The sequence below is a fragment of the Rhinoderma darwinii genome, unplaced genomic scaffold (genome assembly GCF_050947455.1).
Source record: "Rhinoderma darwinii isolate aRhiDar2 unplaced genomic scaffold, aRhiDar2.hap1 Scaffold_699, whole genome shotgun sequence".
Classification (NCBI taxonomy): domain Eukaryota; kingdom Metazoa; phylum Chordata; class Amphibia; order Anura; family Rhinodermatidae; genus Rhinoderma; species Rhinoderma darwinii.
In genome coordinates, this window is record NW_027464259.1 from 108,908 (window position 1) to 130,324 (window position 21,417).

Here is a 21,417-nt window from a genome sequence, read left to right on the forward strand (position 1 = left end):
TTACAGTTCAGTATGGACAGCCAACAGAATTATGAATGCAGCTGTGGATGTGACTGGAGTGCATGCTCACTGGTGAAGGTTCCCCACAATGCATCACAGCAGAGCATGTTTTGTACAGACACTGGACTATAGGGGGCAGCAGTGAGATTTGAGGTTATGCAGCCTGAGAGTTAACAGAAAACCAACAGAATTGCAAATGCAGCTTTAGGTGTGACTAGAGAACAAGACATGATGAGTAAAACAATGTATTTGTGTAGTTACTCCACATGATATAGAATATAAATCACAATGCCCAACTGAGGCAGCTTTTGTAGGGTCTGTGCTAAATGCCGTGTAATATTCTTATAATTTACGATAATATTATATCTTCCTGTACATCGTCGTTTGGGGCTTTGGCTTCAAAAGTAGCACAAAATCTGTGTCCTGCTCACACAGCTGCTGCACCTGTTACAATGTATCAGTGCAGAGAGTAACCTGTGCAGAAATCTCTCTCCAGTCCTTGACTCTGGGCTGATCACTCCTATCTACACTGATACATTGTAACAAATGTTCAGCTGTGAGAAGTATAAAGTCAGGATAGGTTTCCAGCCCCTGGATGTCAAGAAAAGTGTTGCTGATCACTGACAGCAAGCAGAGATCTTGAAAATAGTGAGGAATTGATACTTTTTACTATACGATGATTATGGATTACTTACATAAGGTTGGAGCGGCCCTTTGAACTGTGATTTGTGTTTTTCAGATGGGTCGTACGAGCGCTCGGTGGAGGAGGAGCCGCTGCAGTTACACAGAGGTGTTGTACGTGACATTCTGCTCTATTCCTGATACATTTACCGCCAGGTGCTGGAGCTGCCCCCCACTTCTTGTAGAGCTCTGACCAGGACCGGCCTCAGATACTTATGTGTGATTGTCCCCTGTGTGTGGAAATGTCCATGTAATGGGATAGTATGTGACCTTCTCCTGCTCCACCAGTCACCCCACAAGCGGTGCAAGAGCCAGGAAGGGAGGAATATTACATAGTAGAACTTATTAGAGGCAGTCATTTATTAGTGTTGCGTCATTTCTGTCTTGAGTGACCCTATAATGGGTTGTCGGATTTAAACTCCCCTTTCTTCATGTCCAGTTATGTGGTGGATGGGGGTACCACCCCACTATTATCTACAGGTGAGAGCTGTTATATGGTTACTGTATGGCAGTATATGAGCACTGTATGGCAGTATATGAGCACTGTATGGCAGTATATGAGCACTGTATGGCAGTATATGAGCACTGTATGGTGGTATATGAGCACTGTATGGCAGTATATGAGCACTGTATGGTGGTATATGAGCACTGTATGGTGGTATATGAGCACTGTATGGCAGTATATGAGCAATGTATGGCAGTATATGAGCACTTTATATCACTATATGAACACTGTATGGCAGTATATGAGCACTGTATAGTGGTATATGAGCACTGTATGGCAGTATATGAGCACTGTATGGCAGTATATGAGCACTGTATAGTGGTATATGAGCACTGTATGGTGGTATATGAGCACTGTATGGCAGTATATGAGCAATGTATGGCAGTATATGAACACTGTATGGTGGTATATGGTCACTGTATGGAGGTATATGAGCACTGTATGGCGTTATATGAGCACTGTATGGCAGTATATGAACACTGTATGGTGGTATATGAGCACTGTATGGCAGTATATGAGCACTCTATGGTGGTATATGAGAACTGTATTGTGGCATATGAGCACTTTATATCAGTATATGAACACTATGGCGGTATATGAGCACTGTATGGCGGTATATGAGCACTTTATGACCGTATATGAGCACTGTATGGTGGTATATGAGCACTTTATGGCAGTATATGAGCACTGTATGGGGGTATTATATGAGCACTGTATGGCAGTATATGAGCAATGTATGGAGGTATATGAGCACTGTATGGCAGTATATGAGCACTGTATGGCAGTATATGAGCACTGTATGGCGGTATATGAACACTGTATGGTGGTATATGGTCACTGTATGGAGGTATATGAGCACTGTATGGCAGTATATGAGCACTCTATGGTGGTATATGAGAACTGTATTGTGGCATATGAGCACTTTATATCAGTATATGAACACTATGGCGGTATATGAGCACTGTATGGCGGTATATGAGCACTTTATGACCGTATATGAGCACTGTATGGTGGTATATGAGCACTTTATGGCAGTATATGAGCACTGTATGGGGGTATTATATGAGCACTGTATGGCAGTATATGAGCACTGTATGGCAGTATATGAACACTGTATGGTGGTATATGGTCACTGTATGGCGGTATATGAGCACTGTATGGCGGTATATGAGCACTGTATGGCGGTATATGAGCACTGTATGGCGGTATATGAGCACTGTATGGCGGTATATGAGCACTCTATGGCGGTATATAAGCACTGTATGGCGGTATATGAGCACTGTATGGTATATAAGCACTGTATGGTGGTATTATATGAGAACTGTATGGCCATATATGAGCACTGTATGGCCATATACGAGCACTGTATGATGGTATATGAGCACTGTATGGTGGTATTGTATGAGAACTGTATGGCCATATATGAGCACTGTATGGCCATATATGAGCACTGTATGGCGATATATGAGCACTGTATGGCGGTATATGAGCACTGTATGGCAGTATATGAGCACTGTATGGCAGTATATGAGCACTGTATGGCCATATATGAGCACTGTATGGCCATATATGAGCACTGTATGGCAGTATATGAGCACTGTATAATGTTTGGCTCTGTTATTTGGGAACCTTACTATATGGCTCTTATATTTTGGCACTGTATGGTAGGGTTATTTGTACACTGTATGGCAGAACACTATATTGTGGGGGTGCCATCATGTACCACACAGGGCACCATCTACTGTAAGGCCATCAGTACTGTCTCTATTATGTCTGATTGTGTAGTTTGTGACGTGTTGTGTGTTTTGTGTCCCGCAGAGACATTCCCAGGACCAGTGTCTGAGCGAGCTGCTCAGTAAAAAGACATTGGGGGCTACAGAATCCACCATCATCAGCTCGTCCCTGGGTTTTAACCCTCGCAGCTTCAAACAGAAAGGAGGGGGAGGGGGGACGACGATAAAGATACTGATGAAGGAGAAACATAAGAAAGGTGAGCATTACTGTCATCTGGGAGGGAGAGGGGTCTCCGGGCTGAGAATAAAACTCTAATACTATTCACACTTTGCGTATTTTGCTGCGATTTTCACAAAACTGTTTTTTTGGTTTTTTTTTGCCATGATTTATTGAAAATGAGAATAGACCCTAAGCTTCACCAGTAATTCTTCACATTACTGAAGTCACCTGACCTCATTCTCCTACTGGTGGAACAAGCTGTGCTCCATTAAGACATAGCTATATCCCTCCCCCATGCTTTACACTGCAGCACTGCTCTATTGGGCTACAGCAATGATCTTGGGGTCTAAGGGACGGAAATCCACTTCCCCTCTCACCTAAGGCTTCTGCTCTGTCGTCCCCCATGCTTTACACTGCAGCACTGCTCTATTGGGGCTACAGCAATGATCTTGGGGTCTAAGGGACGGAAATCCACTTCCCCTCTCACCTAAGGCTCAGGCTGCTGCTCTGCCGTCCCCCATGCTTTACACTGCAACTCTGCTTGTTCAGATTGGCCGCATTGTATCAGCAGACGCTCAGCAGGATATCAGTATATGGAGAGATAAATTATAGACATAATAATTATAAACTACAAGGATAAAGAGGATTATCAGGAATCTGCCGCACATAGAGTGTAAGTTCTCCTGCAGGTCCCGGTATAATCCTTGGTTGTTGCTGATTCTCTCCCCTCAGCGTGCGTCTATAACGGGAAGACGTTTTCCCACAGTGAGGTCTGGCACCCCGTCTTCCGAAATTTTGGAGCGATTCCATGCATCGTGTGCACGTGTAAAGACGGGAACCAGGATTGTCAGCGAGTCACCTGTCCCGAGCAATACCCCTGCGAGTTTCCGGAGAAGGTGGAAGGAAAGTGCTGCAAGGTCTGCCAGGGTAAGGGCTCATTCTCACGGCCCCTTATTAATAGAGGGGGCATCCCCTGTTCAGGATCCTCATCTCTTGGTCAGAGTGGAGATCGGTTACATAGAGCGTCTCTTCTTCTGGAGGACCTGTCCTGTCCTGTATTACACAGATAACACATTGATATGAATGGACACTGTGTAATACTTAATTTCACCTGAGGTGGCGCTGCAGGGAAACTGAACACTTACTGCCAGGTACTCCACAGATTAAAGATGATCGCTGGGATCTCAGAAGGGGGAGACTTTATGATCAATTTATTGTCAAAGGAACCTCATAACAAGTATGGATTATCCAGAGTGGAGATCCCCTTTAAGTCCCTAATTCATCTTATTGTGTGAAGTCTTGTCATATTCCACTCATGTGTTTCTAAACTTTCTCGATCTTTTAAGCAAGTAACAGATACTGGGTGACCACCATCCGATGCAGCTATTACAGTGTCTGTAGGGATTGTCATCCAGGTATCCACATACTCTGAATGGCCTCTAAATCGGCCTTGTTACATTATCCCTCTTGCTTACTGCTTTACCTGAATATGTGTCAGTCTTTACTGTAATTCTGGCATTCTAGTCTTGAACCAGAAAACTTAAGATGAACCAAACTAACCTTCCAGATGACGTACTCATTGACCGGCAGTATAATAATGTAACGTTGCCTAAATATATATATATATATATAACCCAGCATCTCGTGTGCCCCACCAGATAATAAAGTGAAGCCAACAGCTGAGGTCGTCTCCACCAGATGTGTGAAGAACCCCAACAAGATCCTGGTCTACATGTACATGTCCCCCAGCCACGGAAACCAGAAAGAGAACCTCAGAAAAATCGCCATTGAAAAAGAAGCGTCAGAAGATGTAGAGATTTATGTCTGGAAAATGGTGAAAGGTGAATCCTCTCCTCCCGTCATCCCAGCACATTGTCTCATATTTTCTTTTTCTTAATAAATGTCACCAGTACTACCTCTTCTTAGAGACCACACCCACTTTTTATGCCTCTTGTATTATACTCCAGAGCTGCACTTCCTATTCTCCACCAGCAGAATAGTGAGTGCAGCCCTGGAGCATAATACAGGATTAACTCAGGATCAGTACAGGATAAGTAATGTAATGTATGTACACAGTGACTCCACCAGCAGAATAGTGAGTGCAGCTCTGGAGTATAATACAGGATGTAACTCAGGATCAGTACAGGATAAGTAATGTAATGTATGTACACAGTGACTCCACCAGCAGAATAGTGAGTGCAGCCCTGGAGCATAATACAGGATTAACTCAGGATCAGTACAGGATAAGTAATGTAATGTGTGTACACAGTGACTCCACCAGCAGAATAGTGAGTGCAGCTCTGGAGTATAATACAGGATATAACTCAGGATCAGTACAGGATAAGTAATGTAATGTATGTACACAGTGACTCCACCAGCAGAATAGTGAGTGCAGCTCTGGAGTATAATACAGGATATAACTCAGGATCAGTACAGGATAAGTAATGTAATGTATGTACACAGTGATTCCACCAGCAGAATAGTGAGTGCAGCTCTGGAGTATAATACAGGATGTAACTCGGGATCAGTACAGGATAAGTAATGTAATGTATGTACACAGTGACTCCACCAGCAGAATAGTGAGTGCAGCCCTGGAGCATAATACAGGATTAACTCAGGATCAGTACAGGATAAGTAATGTAATGTGTGTACACAGTGACTCCACCAGCAGAATAGTGAGTGCAGCTCTGGAGTATAATACAGGATATAACTCAGGATCAGTACAGGATAAGTAATGTAATGTATGTACACAGTGATTCCACCAGCAGAATAGTGAGTGCAGCTCTGGAGTATAATACAGGATGTAACTCGGGATCAGTACAGGATAAGTAATGTAATGTATGTACACAGTGACTCCACCAGCAGAATAGTGAGCGCAGCTCTGGAGTATAATACAGGATGTAACTCAGGATCAGTACAGGGTAAGCATTGTAATGTATGTACACAGTGACTCCACCAGCTGAATAGTGAGTGCAGCTCTGGAGTATAATACAGGATGTAACTCAGGATCAGTACAGGATACGTAATGTAATGTATGTACACAGTGACTCCACCAGCAGAATAGTGAGCGCAGCTCTGGAGTATAATACAGGATGTAACTCAGGATCAGTACAGGGTACGTAATGTAATGTATGTACACAGTGACTCCACCAGCAGAATAGTGAGTACAGCTCTGGAGTATAATATAGGATGTAACTCAGGATCAGTACAGGATAAGTAATGTATGTACACAGTGACTCCACCAGCAGAATAGTGAGTGCAGCTCTGGAGTATAATACAGGATGTAACTCAGGATCAGTACAGGATAAGTAATGTATGTACACAGTGACTCCACCAGCAGAATAGTGAGTGCAGCTCTAGAGTATAATACAGGATGTAACTCAGGATCAGTACAGGATAAGTAATGTAATGTATGTACACAGTGACTTCACCAGCAGAATAGTGAGTGCAGCTCTGGAGTATAATACAGGATACAACTAAGATCAGTGATGTAATGTATATTGTGACATTGGTGTAACATAATAAATGTAAATGAACCTCCGTGTTCCACTCAGATTATGGGGTTTTTCTCTTTTCTTGCAGGGATTTTCCACTTAATCCAGATAAAAAAGGTGGCGAAACAAGACTTTAAGCAAGAATCAGAACATTTCCGGCTAGTGACCAGAACGAGCGAAGGTGATTTTCAATGATCATGTGTGAGGTTTATGTGCAGTGGGTGAAGGTCGGCCCCCTAAATTTCAGCTTTGATATAGTGTAACATCATACAGACGCACTAATTGAATGGAAATCCTTTATGGTGATTTGTTGCCATTAACATGACGTCTGTGTAAAGTAACGGGGCTATAGGAGGAGAAGGAAGCCTATAAGTAAAAGAAGCCTACAGGCTGCCGCCAGATTGCTGTACCCATCATGCATTGCTTCCCTTAGACATTAGATATTATAGTTGCATTTCTTCCAACAATCAAATGTTTATGGAGACTGGCAGGAATTTTGGAAAAAAGAATCAGACAGACAAGAGCATCACTGGTCTAATATTTTATCCTCTGCAGATAAGCGGCATCACTTATGTTTAGTGACTGCTTATCCCCCAAATTAATACGATTTGGTGATATTTTCCGTATTCCATAAAGTAAAAGAATTGTATAATGGAGAGTTCTGAAATTTTTTAATATATTCTGGACTTCAATCATAACCATTTTCAAAATCTCTGCTTTCTGTACGTGAAAGGAAACAGAGGCTGAAAAGTCATATAGATCTAATACTTCTCACAGCTGAGCATTTGTTACAATTGCATTCAGTATAGGCTGTTCTCTGTAAGGTAAATACATCAGCAGCACAAATCTTTCTTATGTCCTCGTAGTTTGTTGCAATGTATCAGTGCAGTTAAAATGTATCAGTCTAGAGTCCACAGGATTGTCTAGACTGGATACAATAGTAACAAAACCTTAGCTGTGGAAAGTATCAGGTCTGTACTACATTTTTTTTTTAGCATTTGGAATGATTCCATTCACTGACAACAACTGACATCTCCTATATTCAAGAATATAACTACTACAGTACTGTTCCTATATACAAGAATATAACTACTATAATACTGCTCCTATATACAAGAATATAACTACTATAATACTGCTCCTATATACAAGAATATAACTACTATAATACTGCCCCCTGTATGCAAGAATATAACTACTATAATACTGCTCCTATATACAAGAATATAACTACTATAATACTGCCCCTATATACAAGAATATAACTACTATAATACTGCTCCTATATACAAGACTATAACTACTATAATACTGCCTCCTATATACAAGTATATAACTACTATAATACTGCCCCTATATACAAGAATATAACTACTATAATACTGCTCCTATATACAAGAATATAACTACTATAATACTGCCCCCTATATACAAGAATATAACTACTATAATACTGCTCCTATATACAAGAATATAACTACTATAATACTGCTCCTATATACAAGAATATAACTACTATAATACTGCCCCCTATATACAAGAATATAACTACTATAATACTGCCCCTATATACAAGAATATAACTACTATAATACTGCCCCTATATATAAGAATATAACTACTATAATACTGCCCCCTATATACAAGAATATAACTACTACAGTACTGTTCCTATATACAAGAATATAACTACTATAATACTGCTCCTATATACAACAATATAACTACTATAATACTGCCCCCTGTATGCAAGAATATAACTACTATAATACTGCTCCTATATACAAGAATATAACTACTATAATACTGCCCCTATATACAAGAATATAACTACTATAATACTGCTCCTATATACAAGACTATAACTACTATAATACTGCCTCCTATATACAAGTATATAACTACTATAATACTGCCCCTATATACAAGAATATAACTACTATAATACTGCTCCTATATACAAGAATATAACTACTATAATACTGCCCCCTATATACAAGAATATAACTACTATAATACTGCTCCTATATACAAGAATATAACTACTATAATACTGCTCCTATATACAAGAATATAACTACTATAATACTGCCCCCTATATACAAGAATATAACTACTATAATACTGCCCCTATATACAAGAATATAACTACTATAATACTGCCCCTATATATAAGAATATAACTACTATAATACTGCTCCTATATACAAGAATATAACTACTATAATACTGCCCCCTGTATGCAAGAATATAACTACTATAATACTGCTCCTATATACAAGAATATAACTACTATAATACTGCCCCTATATACAAGAATATAACTACTATAATACTGCTCCTATATACAAGACTATAACTACTATAATACTGCCTCCTATATACAAGTATATAACTACTATAATACTGCCCCTATATACAAGAATATAACTACTATAATACTGCTCCTATATACAAGAATATAACTACTATAATACTGCCCCCTATATACAAGAATATAACTACTATAATACTGCCCCTATATATAAGAATATAACTACTATAATACTGCCCCCTATATACAAGAATATAACTACTATAATACTGCTCCTATATACAAGAATATAACTAATATAATACTGCCCCCTATATACAAGAATATAACTACTATAATACTGCCCCCTATGTACAAGAATATAACTACTATAATACTGCCCCCTATGTACAAGAATATAACTACTATAATACTGCCCCTATATACAAGAATATAACTACTATAATACTGCCCCCTATATACAAGAATATAACTACTATAATACCGCTCCTATATACAAGAATATAACTACTATAATACTGCTCCTATATACAAGAATATAACTACTATAATACTGCCCCTATATACAAGAATATAACTACTATAATACTGCCCCTATATACAAGAATATAACTACTATAATACTGCTCATATATACAAGAATATAACTACTATAATACTGCCCCCTATATACAAGAATATAACTACTATAATACTGCTCCTATATACAAGAATATAACTACTATAATACTGCCCCCTATATACAAGAATATAACTACTATAATACTGCCCCTATGTACAAGAATATAACTACTATAATACTGCCCCCTATGTACAAGAATATAACTACTATAATACTGCCCCTATATACAAGAATATAACTACTATAATACTGCCCCCTATATACAAGAATATAACTACTATAATACCGCTCCTATATACAAGAATATAACTACTATAATACTGCTCCTATATACAAGAATATAACTACTATAATACTGCCCCTATATACAAGAATATAACTACTATAATACTACCCCTATATACAAGAATATAACTACTATAATACTGCTCCTATATACAAGAATATAACTACTATAATACTTCCCCTATATACAAGAATATAACTACTATAATACTGCCCCTATATACAAGAATATAACTACTATAATACTGCTCCTATATACAAGAATATAACTACTATAATACTGCCCCTATATACAAGTATATAACTACTATAATACTGCCCCTATATACAAGAATATAACTACTATAATACTGCCCCTATATACAAGAATATAACTACTATAATACTGCCCCCTATATCCAAGAATATAACTACTATAATACTGCCTCCTATATACAAGAATATAACTACTATTATACTGCCCCTATATACAAGAATATAACTACTATAATACTGCTCCCTATATACAAGAATATAACTACTATAATACTGCCTCCTATATACAAGAATATAACTACTATAATACTGCCCCCTATATACAATAATATAACTACTATAATACTGCTCATATATACAAGAATATAACTACTATAATACTGCCCCTATATACAAGAATATAACTACTATAATACTGCCCCTATATACAAGAATATAACTACTATAATACTGCCTCCTACATACAAGAATATATCTATTATAATACAGCTCCCTATATACAAGAATATAACTACTATAATACTGCCCCTATATACAAGAATATAACTACTATAATACTGCCCCCTATATACAAGAATATAACTATTATAATACTCCCCTATATACAATAATATAAATACTATAATACAGCTCCCTATATACAAGAATATAACTACTATAATACTGTCTCCTATATACAAGAATATAACTACTATAATACTGCCTCCTATATACAAGAATATAACTACTATAATACTGCCCCCTATATACACGAATATAACTACTATAATACTGCCCCCTATATACAAGACTATAACTACTATAATACTGCTCCTTTATACAAGAATATAACTACTATAATACTGCCCCTATATACAAGAATATAACTACTATAATACTGCCCCTATATACAAGAATATAACTACTATAATACTGCCCCTATATACAAGAATATAACTACTATAATACTGCTCCTATTTACAAGAATATAACTACTATAATACTGCCCCCTATATACAAGAGTATAACTACTATAATACTGCTCCCTATATACAAGAATATAACTACTACAATACTGCCTCCTACATACAAGAATATATCTATTATAATACAGCTCCCTATATACAAGAATATAACTACTATAATACTGCCCCCTATATACAAGAATATAACTACTATAATACTGCTCCTATATACAAGAATATAACTACTATAATACTGCCCCTATATACAGGAACATAACTACTATAATACTGCCCCTATATACAAGAATATAACTACTATAATACTGCCCCTATATACAAGAATATAACTACTATAATACTGCTCCCTATATACAAGAATATAGCTACTATAATACTGCCCCCTATATACAAGACTATAACTACTATAATACTGCCCTTATACACAAGAATATAACTACTATAATACTGCCCCTATACACAAGAATATAACTACTATAATACTGCTCCTATATACAAGAATATAACTACTATAATACTGCCCCCTATATACAAGAATATAACTACTATAATACTGCCCCTATATACAAGAATATAACTACTATAATACTGCTCCTATATACAAGAATATAACTACTATAATACTGCCCCCTATGTACAAGAATATAACTACTATAATACTGCCCTTATATACAAGAATATAACTACTATAATACTGCCCCCTATATACAAGAATATACCTACTATAATACTGCCTCCTATATACAAGAATTTAACTACTATAATACTGCCCCTATATACAAGAGTATAACTACTATAGTAATGCTCCTATATACAAGAATATAACTACTATAATACTCTCCCCTATATACAAGAATATAACTACTATAATACTGCCCCCTATATACAAGAATATAACTACTATAATACTGCTCCTATATACAAGAATATAACTACTATAGTACTGCTCCCTATATACAAGAATATAATTACTATAGTACTGCTCCCTATATACAAGAATATAATTACTATAGTACTGCTCCCTATATACAAGAATATAATTACTATAATACTGCCCCTATATATAAGACTATAATACTGCCCCTATATACAAGAATATAACTACTATAATACTGCCCCTATGTACAAGAATATAACTACTATAATACTGCTCCTATATACAAGAATATAACTACTATAATACTCCTCCTATATACAAGAATATAACTACTATAATACTGCCCCTATATACAAGAATATAACTACTATAATACTGCCCCTGTATACAAGAATATAACTACTATAATACTGCCCCTATATACAGGAATATAACTACTAGAATACTGCCCCTGTATACAAGAATATAACTACTATAATACTGCCCCTGTATACAAGAATATAACTACTATAGTACTGCTCCTATATACAAGAATATAACTACTATAATACTGCCCCTATATACAAGAATATAACTACTATAATACTGCCCCCTATATACAAGAATATAACTACTATAATACTGCCCCTATATACAAGAATATCACTACTATAATACTGCCCCTATATACAAGAATATAACTACTATAATACTGCCTCCTATATACAAGAATATAACTACTATAATACTGCCCCCTATATACAAGAATATAACTACTATAATACTGCTCCTATATACAAGAATATAACTACTATAATACTGCTCCTATATACAAGAATATAACTACTATAATACTGCTCCTATATATGACGATATAACTACTATAATACTGCTCCCTATATACAAGAATATAACTACTATAATACTGCTCCCTATATACAAGAATATAACTACTATAATACTGCTCCTATATACAAGAATATAACTACTATAATACTGCTCCTATATACAAGAATATAACTACTATAATACTGCTCCTATATATGACGATATAACTACTATAATACTGCTCCCTATATACAAGAATATAACTACTATAATACTGCTCCCTATGTACAAGAATATAACTACTATAATACTGCCCCTATGTACAAGAATATAACTACTATAATACTGCCCCCTATATACAAGAATATAACTACTATAATACTGCTCCTATATACAAGAATATAACTACTATAATACTGCTCCTATATACAAGAATATAACTACTATAATACTGCTCCTATATATGACGATATAACTACTATAATACTGCTCCCTATATACAAGAATATAACTACTATAATACTGCTCCCTATATACAAGAATATAACTACTATAATACTGCTCCTATATACAAGAATATAACTACTATAATACTGCTCCTATATACAAGAATATAACTACTATAATACTGCCCCCTATATACAAGAATATAACTACTATAATACTGCTCCTATATACAAGAATATAACTACTATAATACTGCTCCTATATACAAGAATATAACTACTATAATACTGCTCCTATATACGACGATATAACTACTATAATACTGCTCCCTATATACAAGAATATAACTACTATAATACTGCTCCCTATATACGAGAATATAACTACTATAATACTGCCTCCTATATACAAGAATATCACTACTATAATACTGCCTCCTATATACAAGAATATAACTACTATAATACTGCTCCTATATACAAGAATATAACCACTATAATACTGCCCCTATATACAAGAATATAACTACTATAATACTGCCCCTATATACAAGAATATAACTACTATATTACTGCCCCCTATATGCAAGAATATAACTACTATAATACTACTCCTATATACAAGAATATAACTACAATAATACTGCTCCTATATACAAGAATATAACTACTATAATACTGCCCCTATATACAAGAATATAACTACTATAATACTGCCTCCTACATACAAGAATATATCTATTATAATACAGCTCCCTATATACAAGAATATAACTACTATAATACTGCCTCCTATATACAAGAATATAACTACTATAATACTGCTCCCTATATACAAGAATATAACTGCTATAATACTGCTCCTATATACAAGAATATATCTACTATAATACTGCTCCCTTTATACAAGAATACAACTACTATAGTACTGCCCCTATATACAAGAATATAACTACTATAATACTGTCCCTATATACAAGAATATAACTACTATAATGCTGCTCCCTATATACAAGAATATATCTACTATAATACTGCTCCCTATATACAAGAATATAACTACTATAATACTGCTCCCTATATACAAGAATATAACTACTATAATACTGCTCCTATATACAAGAATATAACTACTATAATACTGCCCCCTATATACAAGAATATAACTACTATAATACTGCTCCTATATACAAGAATATAACTACTATAATACTGCTCCTATATACGACGATATAACTACTATAATACTGCTCCCTATATACAAGAATATAACTACTATAATACTGCTCCCTATATACAAGAATATAACTACTATAATACTGCTCCCTATATACAAGAATATAACTACTATAATACTGCTCCTATATACAAGAATATAACTACTATAATACTGCCCCCTATATACAAGAATATAACTACTATAATACTGCTCCTATATACAAGAATATAACTACTATAATACTGCTCCTATATACAAGAATATAACTACTATAATACTGCTCCTATATACGACGATATAACTACTATAATACTGCTCCCTATATACAAGAATATAACTACTATAATACTGCTCCCTATATACGAGAATATAACTACTATAATACTTCCTCCTATATACAAGAATATCACTACTATAATACTGCCTCCTATATACAAGAATATCACTACTATAATACTGCCCCTATATACAAGAATATAACTACTATAATACTGCCCCCTATATACAAGAATATAACTACTATAATACTGCTCCTATATACAAGAATATAACTACTATAATACTGCCCCTATATACAAGAATATAACTACTATAATACTGCCCCCTATATACAAGAATATAACTACTATAATACTGCCCCCTATATACAAGAATATAACTACTATAATACTGCCCCCTATATACAAGAATATAACTACTATAATACTGCCCCCTATATACAAGAATATAACTACTATAATACTGCCCCCTATATACAAGAATATAACTACTATAATACTGCTCCTATATACAAGAATATCACTACTATAATACTGCCTCCTATATACAAGAATATCACTACTATAATACTGCCCCTATATACAAGAATATAACTACTATAATACTGCTCCCTATATACAAGAATATAACTACTATAATACTGCTCCCTATATACAAGAATATAACTACTATAATACTGATCCTATATACAAGAGTATAACTACTATAATACTGCCCCCTATATACAAGAATATAGCTACTATAATAATGCCCCTATATACAAGAATATAACTACTATAATACTGCCCCCTATATACAAGAATATAACTACTATAATACTGCTCCTATATACAAGAATATAACTACTATAATACTGCCCCTATATACAAGAATATAACTACTATAGTACTGCTCCCTATATACAAGAATATAACTACTATAATACTGCCCCTATATACACGAGTATAACTACTATAGTACTGCTCCTATATACAAGAATATAACTACTATAATACTGCCCCCTATGTACAAGAATATAACTACTATAATACTGCCCCCTATGTACAAGAATATAACTACTATAATACTGCCCCTATATACAAGAATATAACTACTATAATACTGCCCCCTATATACAAGAATATACCTACTATAATACTGCCTCCTATATACAAGAATTTAACTACTATAATACTGCCCCTATATACAAGAGTATAACTACTATAGTAATGCTCCTATATACAAGAATATAACTACTATAATACTGCCCCCTATATACAAGAATATAACTACTATAATACTGCCCCCTATATACAAGAATATAACTACTATAATACTGCTCCTATATACAAGAATATAACTACTATAATACTGCCCCTATATACAAGAATATAACTACTATAGTACTGCTCCCTATATACAAGAATATAACTACTATAATACTGCCCCTATATACAAGAATATAACTACTATAATACTGCCCCCTATATACAAGAATATAACTACTATAATACTGCCCCCTATGTACAAGAATATAACTACTATAATACTGCCCCTATGTACAAGAATATAACTACTATAATACTGCCCCCTATATACAAGAATATACCTACTATAATACTGCCCCTATATACAAGAATATAACTACTATAATACTGCCCCCTATATACAAGAATATAACTGCTATAATACTGCCCCTATATACAAGAATATAACTACTATAATGCTGCCCCTATATACAAGAATATAACTACTATAATACTGCCCCTATATACAAGAATATAACTACTATAATACTGCCCCTATATACAAGAATATAACTACTATAATACTGCCTCCTATATACAAGATTATAACTACTATAATACTGCCCCTATATACAAGAATATAACTACTATAATACTGCTCCCTATATACAAGAATATATCTACTATAATACTGCTCCCTATATACAAGAATATAACTACAATAATACTGCTCCTATATACAAGAATATAACTACTATAATACTGCTCCTATATACAAGAATATAACTACTATAATACTGCCCCTATATACAAGAATAAAACTACTATAATACTGCTCCTATATACAAGAATACAACTACTATAATACTGCCCCTATATACAAGAATATAACTACTATAATACTGCCCCTATATACAAGAATATAACTACTATAATACTGCTCCCTATATACAAGAATATAACTACTATAATACTGCCCCTATATACAAGAATATAACTACTATAATACTGCCCCTATATACAAGAATATAACTACTATAATACTGCTCCTATATATAAGAATATAACTACTATAATACTGCTCCCTATATACAAGAATATAACTACTATAATACTGCCCCTATATACAAGAATATAACTACTATAATACTGCCCCTATATACAAGAATATAACTACTATAATACTGCTCCTTATATACAAGAATATAACTGCTATAATACTGCTCCTATATACAAGAATATAACTACTATAATACTGCCTCCTATATACAAGAATATGACTACTATAATACTGCCTCCTTGCTGTGAGGTTGTGTGTCTGTAGCTCTCCTCATGTCTGGAGATAGCCCAGGGCGGGGCCACCCCGGGCGGGGACTCTCCCCACGCAAGGCCCAGGCTTCCAGGCCTCTACTGGGAGAAAACTCCCAGGCTCTTTCTAATGTGGATACAAGTCCCAAAGTGAATGTTGAGCATTGTAACACTCAGGATGGAAGCACCAGCAGCACAAGGAAGGAAGATGAAGAATGTAAAGTGAGTAAAGCTAATGTTGCAGCAGTAAAAAGTACTTGTGAGAGTGAAGCACTGGGGGGGCAGAGCACATTGCAGGCACCTGGGGTGCAGCTCACCCCTCCAGCATCCAGACAGCGGAGAACATCCCTGGAGAGACTGACATTGCAGCAGAGTGAATGGGTGGCCAGCGTGGCGTGCTCAGGCCGCACAAGGTCTAGCAGCAGTAAAAACATTGAAAAGTCTGTGGAGGCAAAACCTGCAAGGAATACTCAAGGTGTTTCTACAACTGTTACAAGCCTTGGAGAGTGTGATCCAGCAGGGTGTGAGACCAGAGGAGCTGGGACGGTTAATCTGGAGGGGTCAGCGGCATTCAGACAGCCTGAGATCCTGCACCAGCAGAGCCCACAGTCTAAAGAGACAGAGCGTGCGCCTGAGCTGCAACTGGCGGAGGAAATCCCTGCTCTGGTGAGGAGGATGGGAGAGTTACAGAGCCAAAAACAAATGCTGCAAATACAAATTGACTGTGAATATAAACTGAAGAACGCCAATCCTAAGAATGAAGCCGTATATGCTGCTCAGCTTTACTCACTCGGGATGCAACTCGCACAAGTGGTGGGGGAGATGGACGGTGTCCTGGAGAGGATGGGGCCACTCGCAGAATCCTATAAAAACAAGGAACGGTTTTCTACTATGACCGACAGACAGAACTTTGATCCAGAGTTCAGATTCTCTGAGGCGGACTCGGGGTCAGATATTTTCCCCGATGATCCCCGGCCAGAGACCAGACTAGTGCTGCAACCTGCAAGGTTCTCATTTCTAGAAGCGGACGCACAGAAAGAGGAGAAAGAAAAACGGCAAAAATCTGCAGCTGTGTCTGAACAGGGGCATGGAAGTCGGATACCAGCACAGGCACCACAAGTCCCAGGATGCCCAGCACAACAGGACAGTGGACGTTCATCCATGGGTCAGGATGATGCGCTGACACAGCAGAGCTGTACTGCTGGGGCACAGACTGGGGGGAGTGGGAATGTACCTGAAGGGTTGTTGGTTGGAGGGAACGCACGGCTTGTGTATGATGTAGGTTTATCTGATGATGACATAGAGGTTGATGGGTCAGAAGATGTTCAGAATAATGTGCTTGATTTCCCCCCTCTAATTGTAAGTACACAAGGTGTGACAGACCCCTCTAGAGCAGACACTCGCCCTATAAGTCAGGACAGTGAGACCCGCCAGCCTCCTCCCAGAAATGCCTGGAGCCGCGGTGCTCCATCTTTTACCTCTGGCGCTAGCTATACAGGCCAGGCCTTTAAAAGGAGGAATGTGGTGAGGTTCAAGCACAAGGGCGCCAAGGAGGACCTTCCAGATAGGAGGTTTGTGGTCCGAGAACTTCTGTGTCACCAGATGGGTTTTGTGCCAGCAAATATCTTGGCAGTAATAAATCTACCAGACAGACAGGGCTACGATGTCAGCTTTAAGCTTACGCCTGACTTGGATAGATTCTGGGCACATTTTTCCAAGTTCAGGGACAAAACCGGTTGGGACAAATTTAGCTTTATTCCAGTGTCCAAGCCAGATACCGTTGGTGTCAACATCATTTTTTGGAATGAAGCTGTTCCTCCCCAGGATATTGTGGTCTGGCTCAGACGGCACTGTGACCTGGTGTCTGACCTGACCAAGAACAGAGACGCTGATGGTATCTGGACTGGAGGGTGGAGGGTTCTGGTAAAACTGCGCCAGCATAACAATGTGACGTTACATTTACCCAATTCCTTCTTCATTGGGAGAGAAAAGGGTGTTTGCTTTTATCCTGGTCAACCCAGAAAGTGCTTCAAGTGTGGTAAGACCGGTCACCTGGCAAACATCTGCACCGTGGTAAAGTGTAACCTGTGCGGTGAAATTGGCCATCTAAGTTCCAACTGTCAGAATGTCCGATGTAATCTGTGTGGGAGGGTGGGTCACCCGCACAGGGACTGTCCTGACGCGTGGCACAATATCTGTAAACAGATTCCGGTTGAGGAGTTTATGACTGAGACGGACGCTGTAGAGGAGGAGGCTCTAATGTCAGGGTCAATAATGACCAGACAGGAGGTCCAGCAGGAGTCAGGTCATCCAGGTCCAGAACACCAGCAGTCGGACAGTACACAGGAGACCATGGAAGTTGTCCCTCGGGACCAGCCACCGGCAGCCTCTTCTTCTGCATTACCATCTGAGGAAAGGAGGGGTATGCAGAATAAGAGGAAAAAAAAAGACACGTCCTCTCGTAAGCCTGAGGGAGAGGAGGTAAGAGGCAGGAAGAAAGGGACCAGAGCAGAAGTAATGGTCGTATCTAATAGATTCAGTGTCCTGTCAGAGTCAGATGGGGATTTTGAACGAGAGTTATTAAAAATAGATGGTGAATACGAAGAAGACACAAGGGACCATCCCTTAATAAAAAAGAAACCTTGCACTGTAGAAACCCCAGGACCGTTGGATATGGAAACAGGTGGTCGGCAGAGTGACCCCAATTCTTAGCCATTATGATGGGGGTCATTTATTTGCTTTTCTTTTTGTGTTGTGCTCTGATGGCCGGGTTTTCCTTAAAAGTTGCTTCCAGCAATGTAAACAGTATTAAAGTGAGGAAGACGAGGTTTACAGTCTATGATCATCTCCGATATCTGGATGCAGATGTCATCTTCTTACAAGAGACTCGTTTAACCACAATAGGGCTTATATGTGAGGCGGAGAGAGAGTGGAGGTCCGGTCCTTCTTTCTGGTCACTGGCTGTGGAGCCTTATGCCGGGGTCGCTATACTGTTTAACACCAATGATGTGACTGTACATAGGTTAACGGAGGTGTGTATGGGACGGTGTCTGGTCCTAGAAGTTACAATCCACGGTAGAAGGCTCCGACTCATTAATATATATGGCCCACAGACAGTGACCGACAGGGTCCAGCTTTTTAATGATGTGAAACCATATGTCTTTACCTCTGTTCCTGTGGTGATGGCTGGGGATTTCAATGTCACGAGGACAGCAGGTGACAGATCCTCTGGCAGAGCAGTGACCAGGGACTCGAATGTCCTAAATAAAATGATCTTACAGGCAGGCTTGAGTGATGTCTTCACACAGGGTGGTAGGAAGCCAAAATTCACATATTGTTGTGCGGACAGGAACAGTAGGATCGATTTGGCTTTTGTCAACGCTACAGAGATGGTTACTGGGATAAGTGAAAAAGTGGTGCCTTATTCAGACCATATGGCACTGTGTTTCTGCTTAGGAGCCACTAAACGGCCAGACATTGGTAGGGGGCTATGGAAACTTAACTCTAGTCTCTTGGACGATAGTCATGTGCAGAGTTGTGTTGTCTCCCTTTTGCAAAGTCAATTGGAGAGAGTAGATTTTTACGATGGTGCTGCTGACTGGTGGGAGGATGTCAAGAAGGACATTGCATCGCTCTTAAAGAGACTGTCCATTAATAGAGGCAGGAGTAAGTACAGCCAGTATCTGAAGCTGCGTAGGGAACTGGAGTCACTTTGTTCAGAGGATAAGGATGACAGAGCAAAGATTGATCGGCTGAAATCTGAGATCAAGCAGTATCAGTATAGTAGGTACACGTCCCTGCTTCTGGAGAGGGATTATGGGCGTTTAGGGAAGCCTGATCCGTTTGAAAGTTGCCAAGACCAGGTAAAAAACAGAGTGGTCACAGGTTTGGTGGATTCCCAGGGTGTTCTTCAGGAATCTCGGGAGGGCATTCTGGGTGTGGTGAAATCCTACTATTCTGTCGTGTTTCAGAAGAAGATATTGGATAAAGAGAAAATGACTCAATTTTTAAGGGCAACTCCAAGCCCTGATACTGCTAATGTGGATTTTTCACCCTTGACAGCAGAATTGACAGTGGAGGAAGTTATTGAGGCCATCAACAACTTGCATCAAAAGAAGGCACCAGGTCCGGACGGTATAACAGCCGAATTTTATAAGAAATTTAAAAACCTTTTAGCACCAATT

The 21,417-nt window shown here is 37.6% G+C and overlaps 2 protein-coding genes across 3 annotated transcripts in view; both read left to right on the plus strand.

Moving 5' to 3' along the window:
* Positions 1–21,417, plus strand: part of CHRDL2 (chordin like 2) — a 141,417-nt gene that overhangs the window by 108,229 nt on the left and 11,771 nt on the right. For both annotated transcript variants that reach the window (XM_075849166.1, XM_075849165.1), the window contains exons 6-10: positions 740–795; positions 3,005–3,176; positions 3,872–4,066; positions 4,798–4,980; positions 6,722–6,814. In XM_075849166.1, coding sequence (XP_075705281.1) covers positions 740–795; positions 3,005–3,176; positions 3,872–4,066; positions 4,798–4,980; positions 6,722–6,814 — 699 coding nt within the window. The remainder of the gene's footprint in view (positions 1–739; positions 796–3,004; positions 3,177–3,871; positions 4,067–4,797; positions 4,981–6,721; positions 6,815–21,417) is intronic.
* Positions 17,258–20,078, plus strand: LOC142728926 (uncharacterized). Its single transcript, XM_075849167.1, has one exon. It carries the CDS (start codon positions 17,258–17,260, stop codon positions 19,943–19,945), a length of 2,688 nt encoding a protein of 895 aa, XP_075705282.1. The 3' UTR covers positions 19,946–20,078.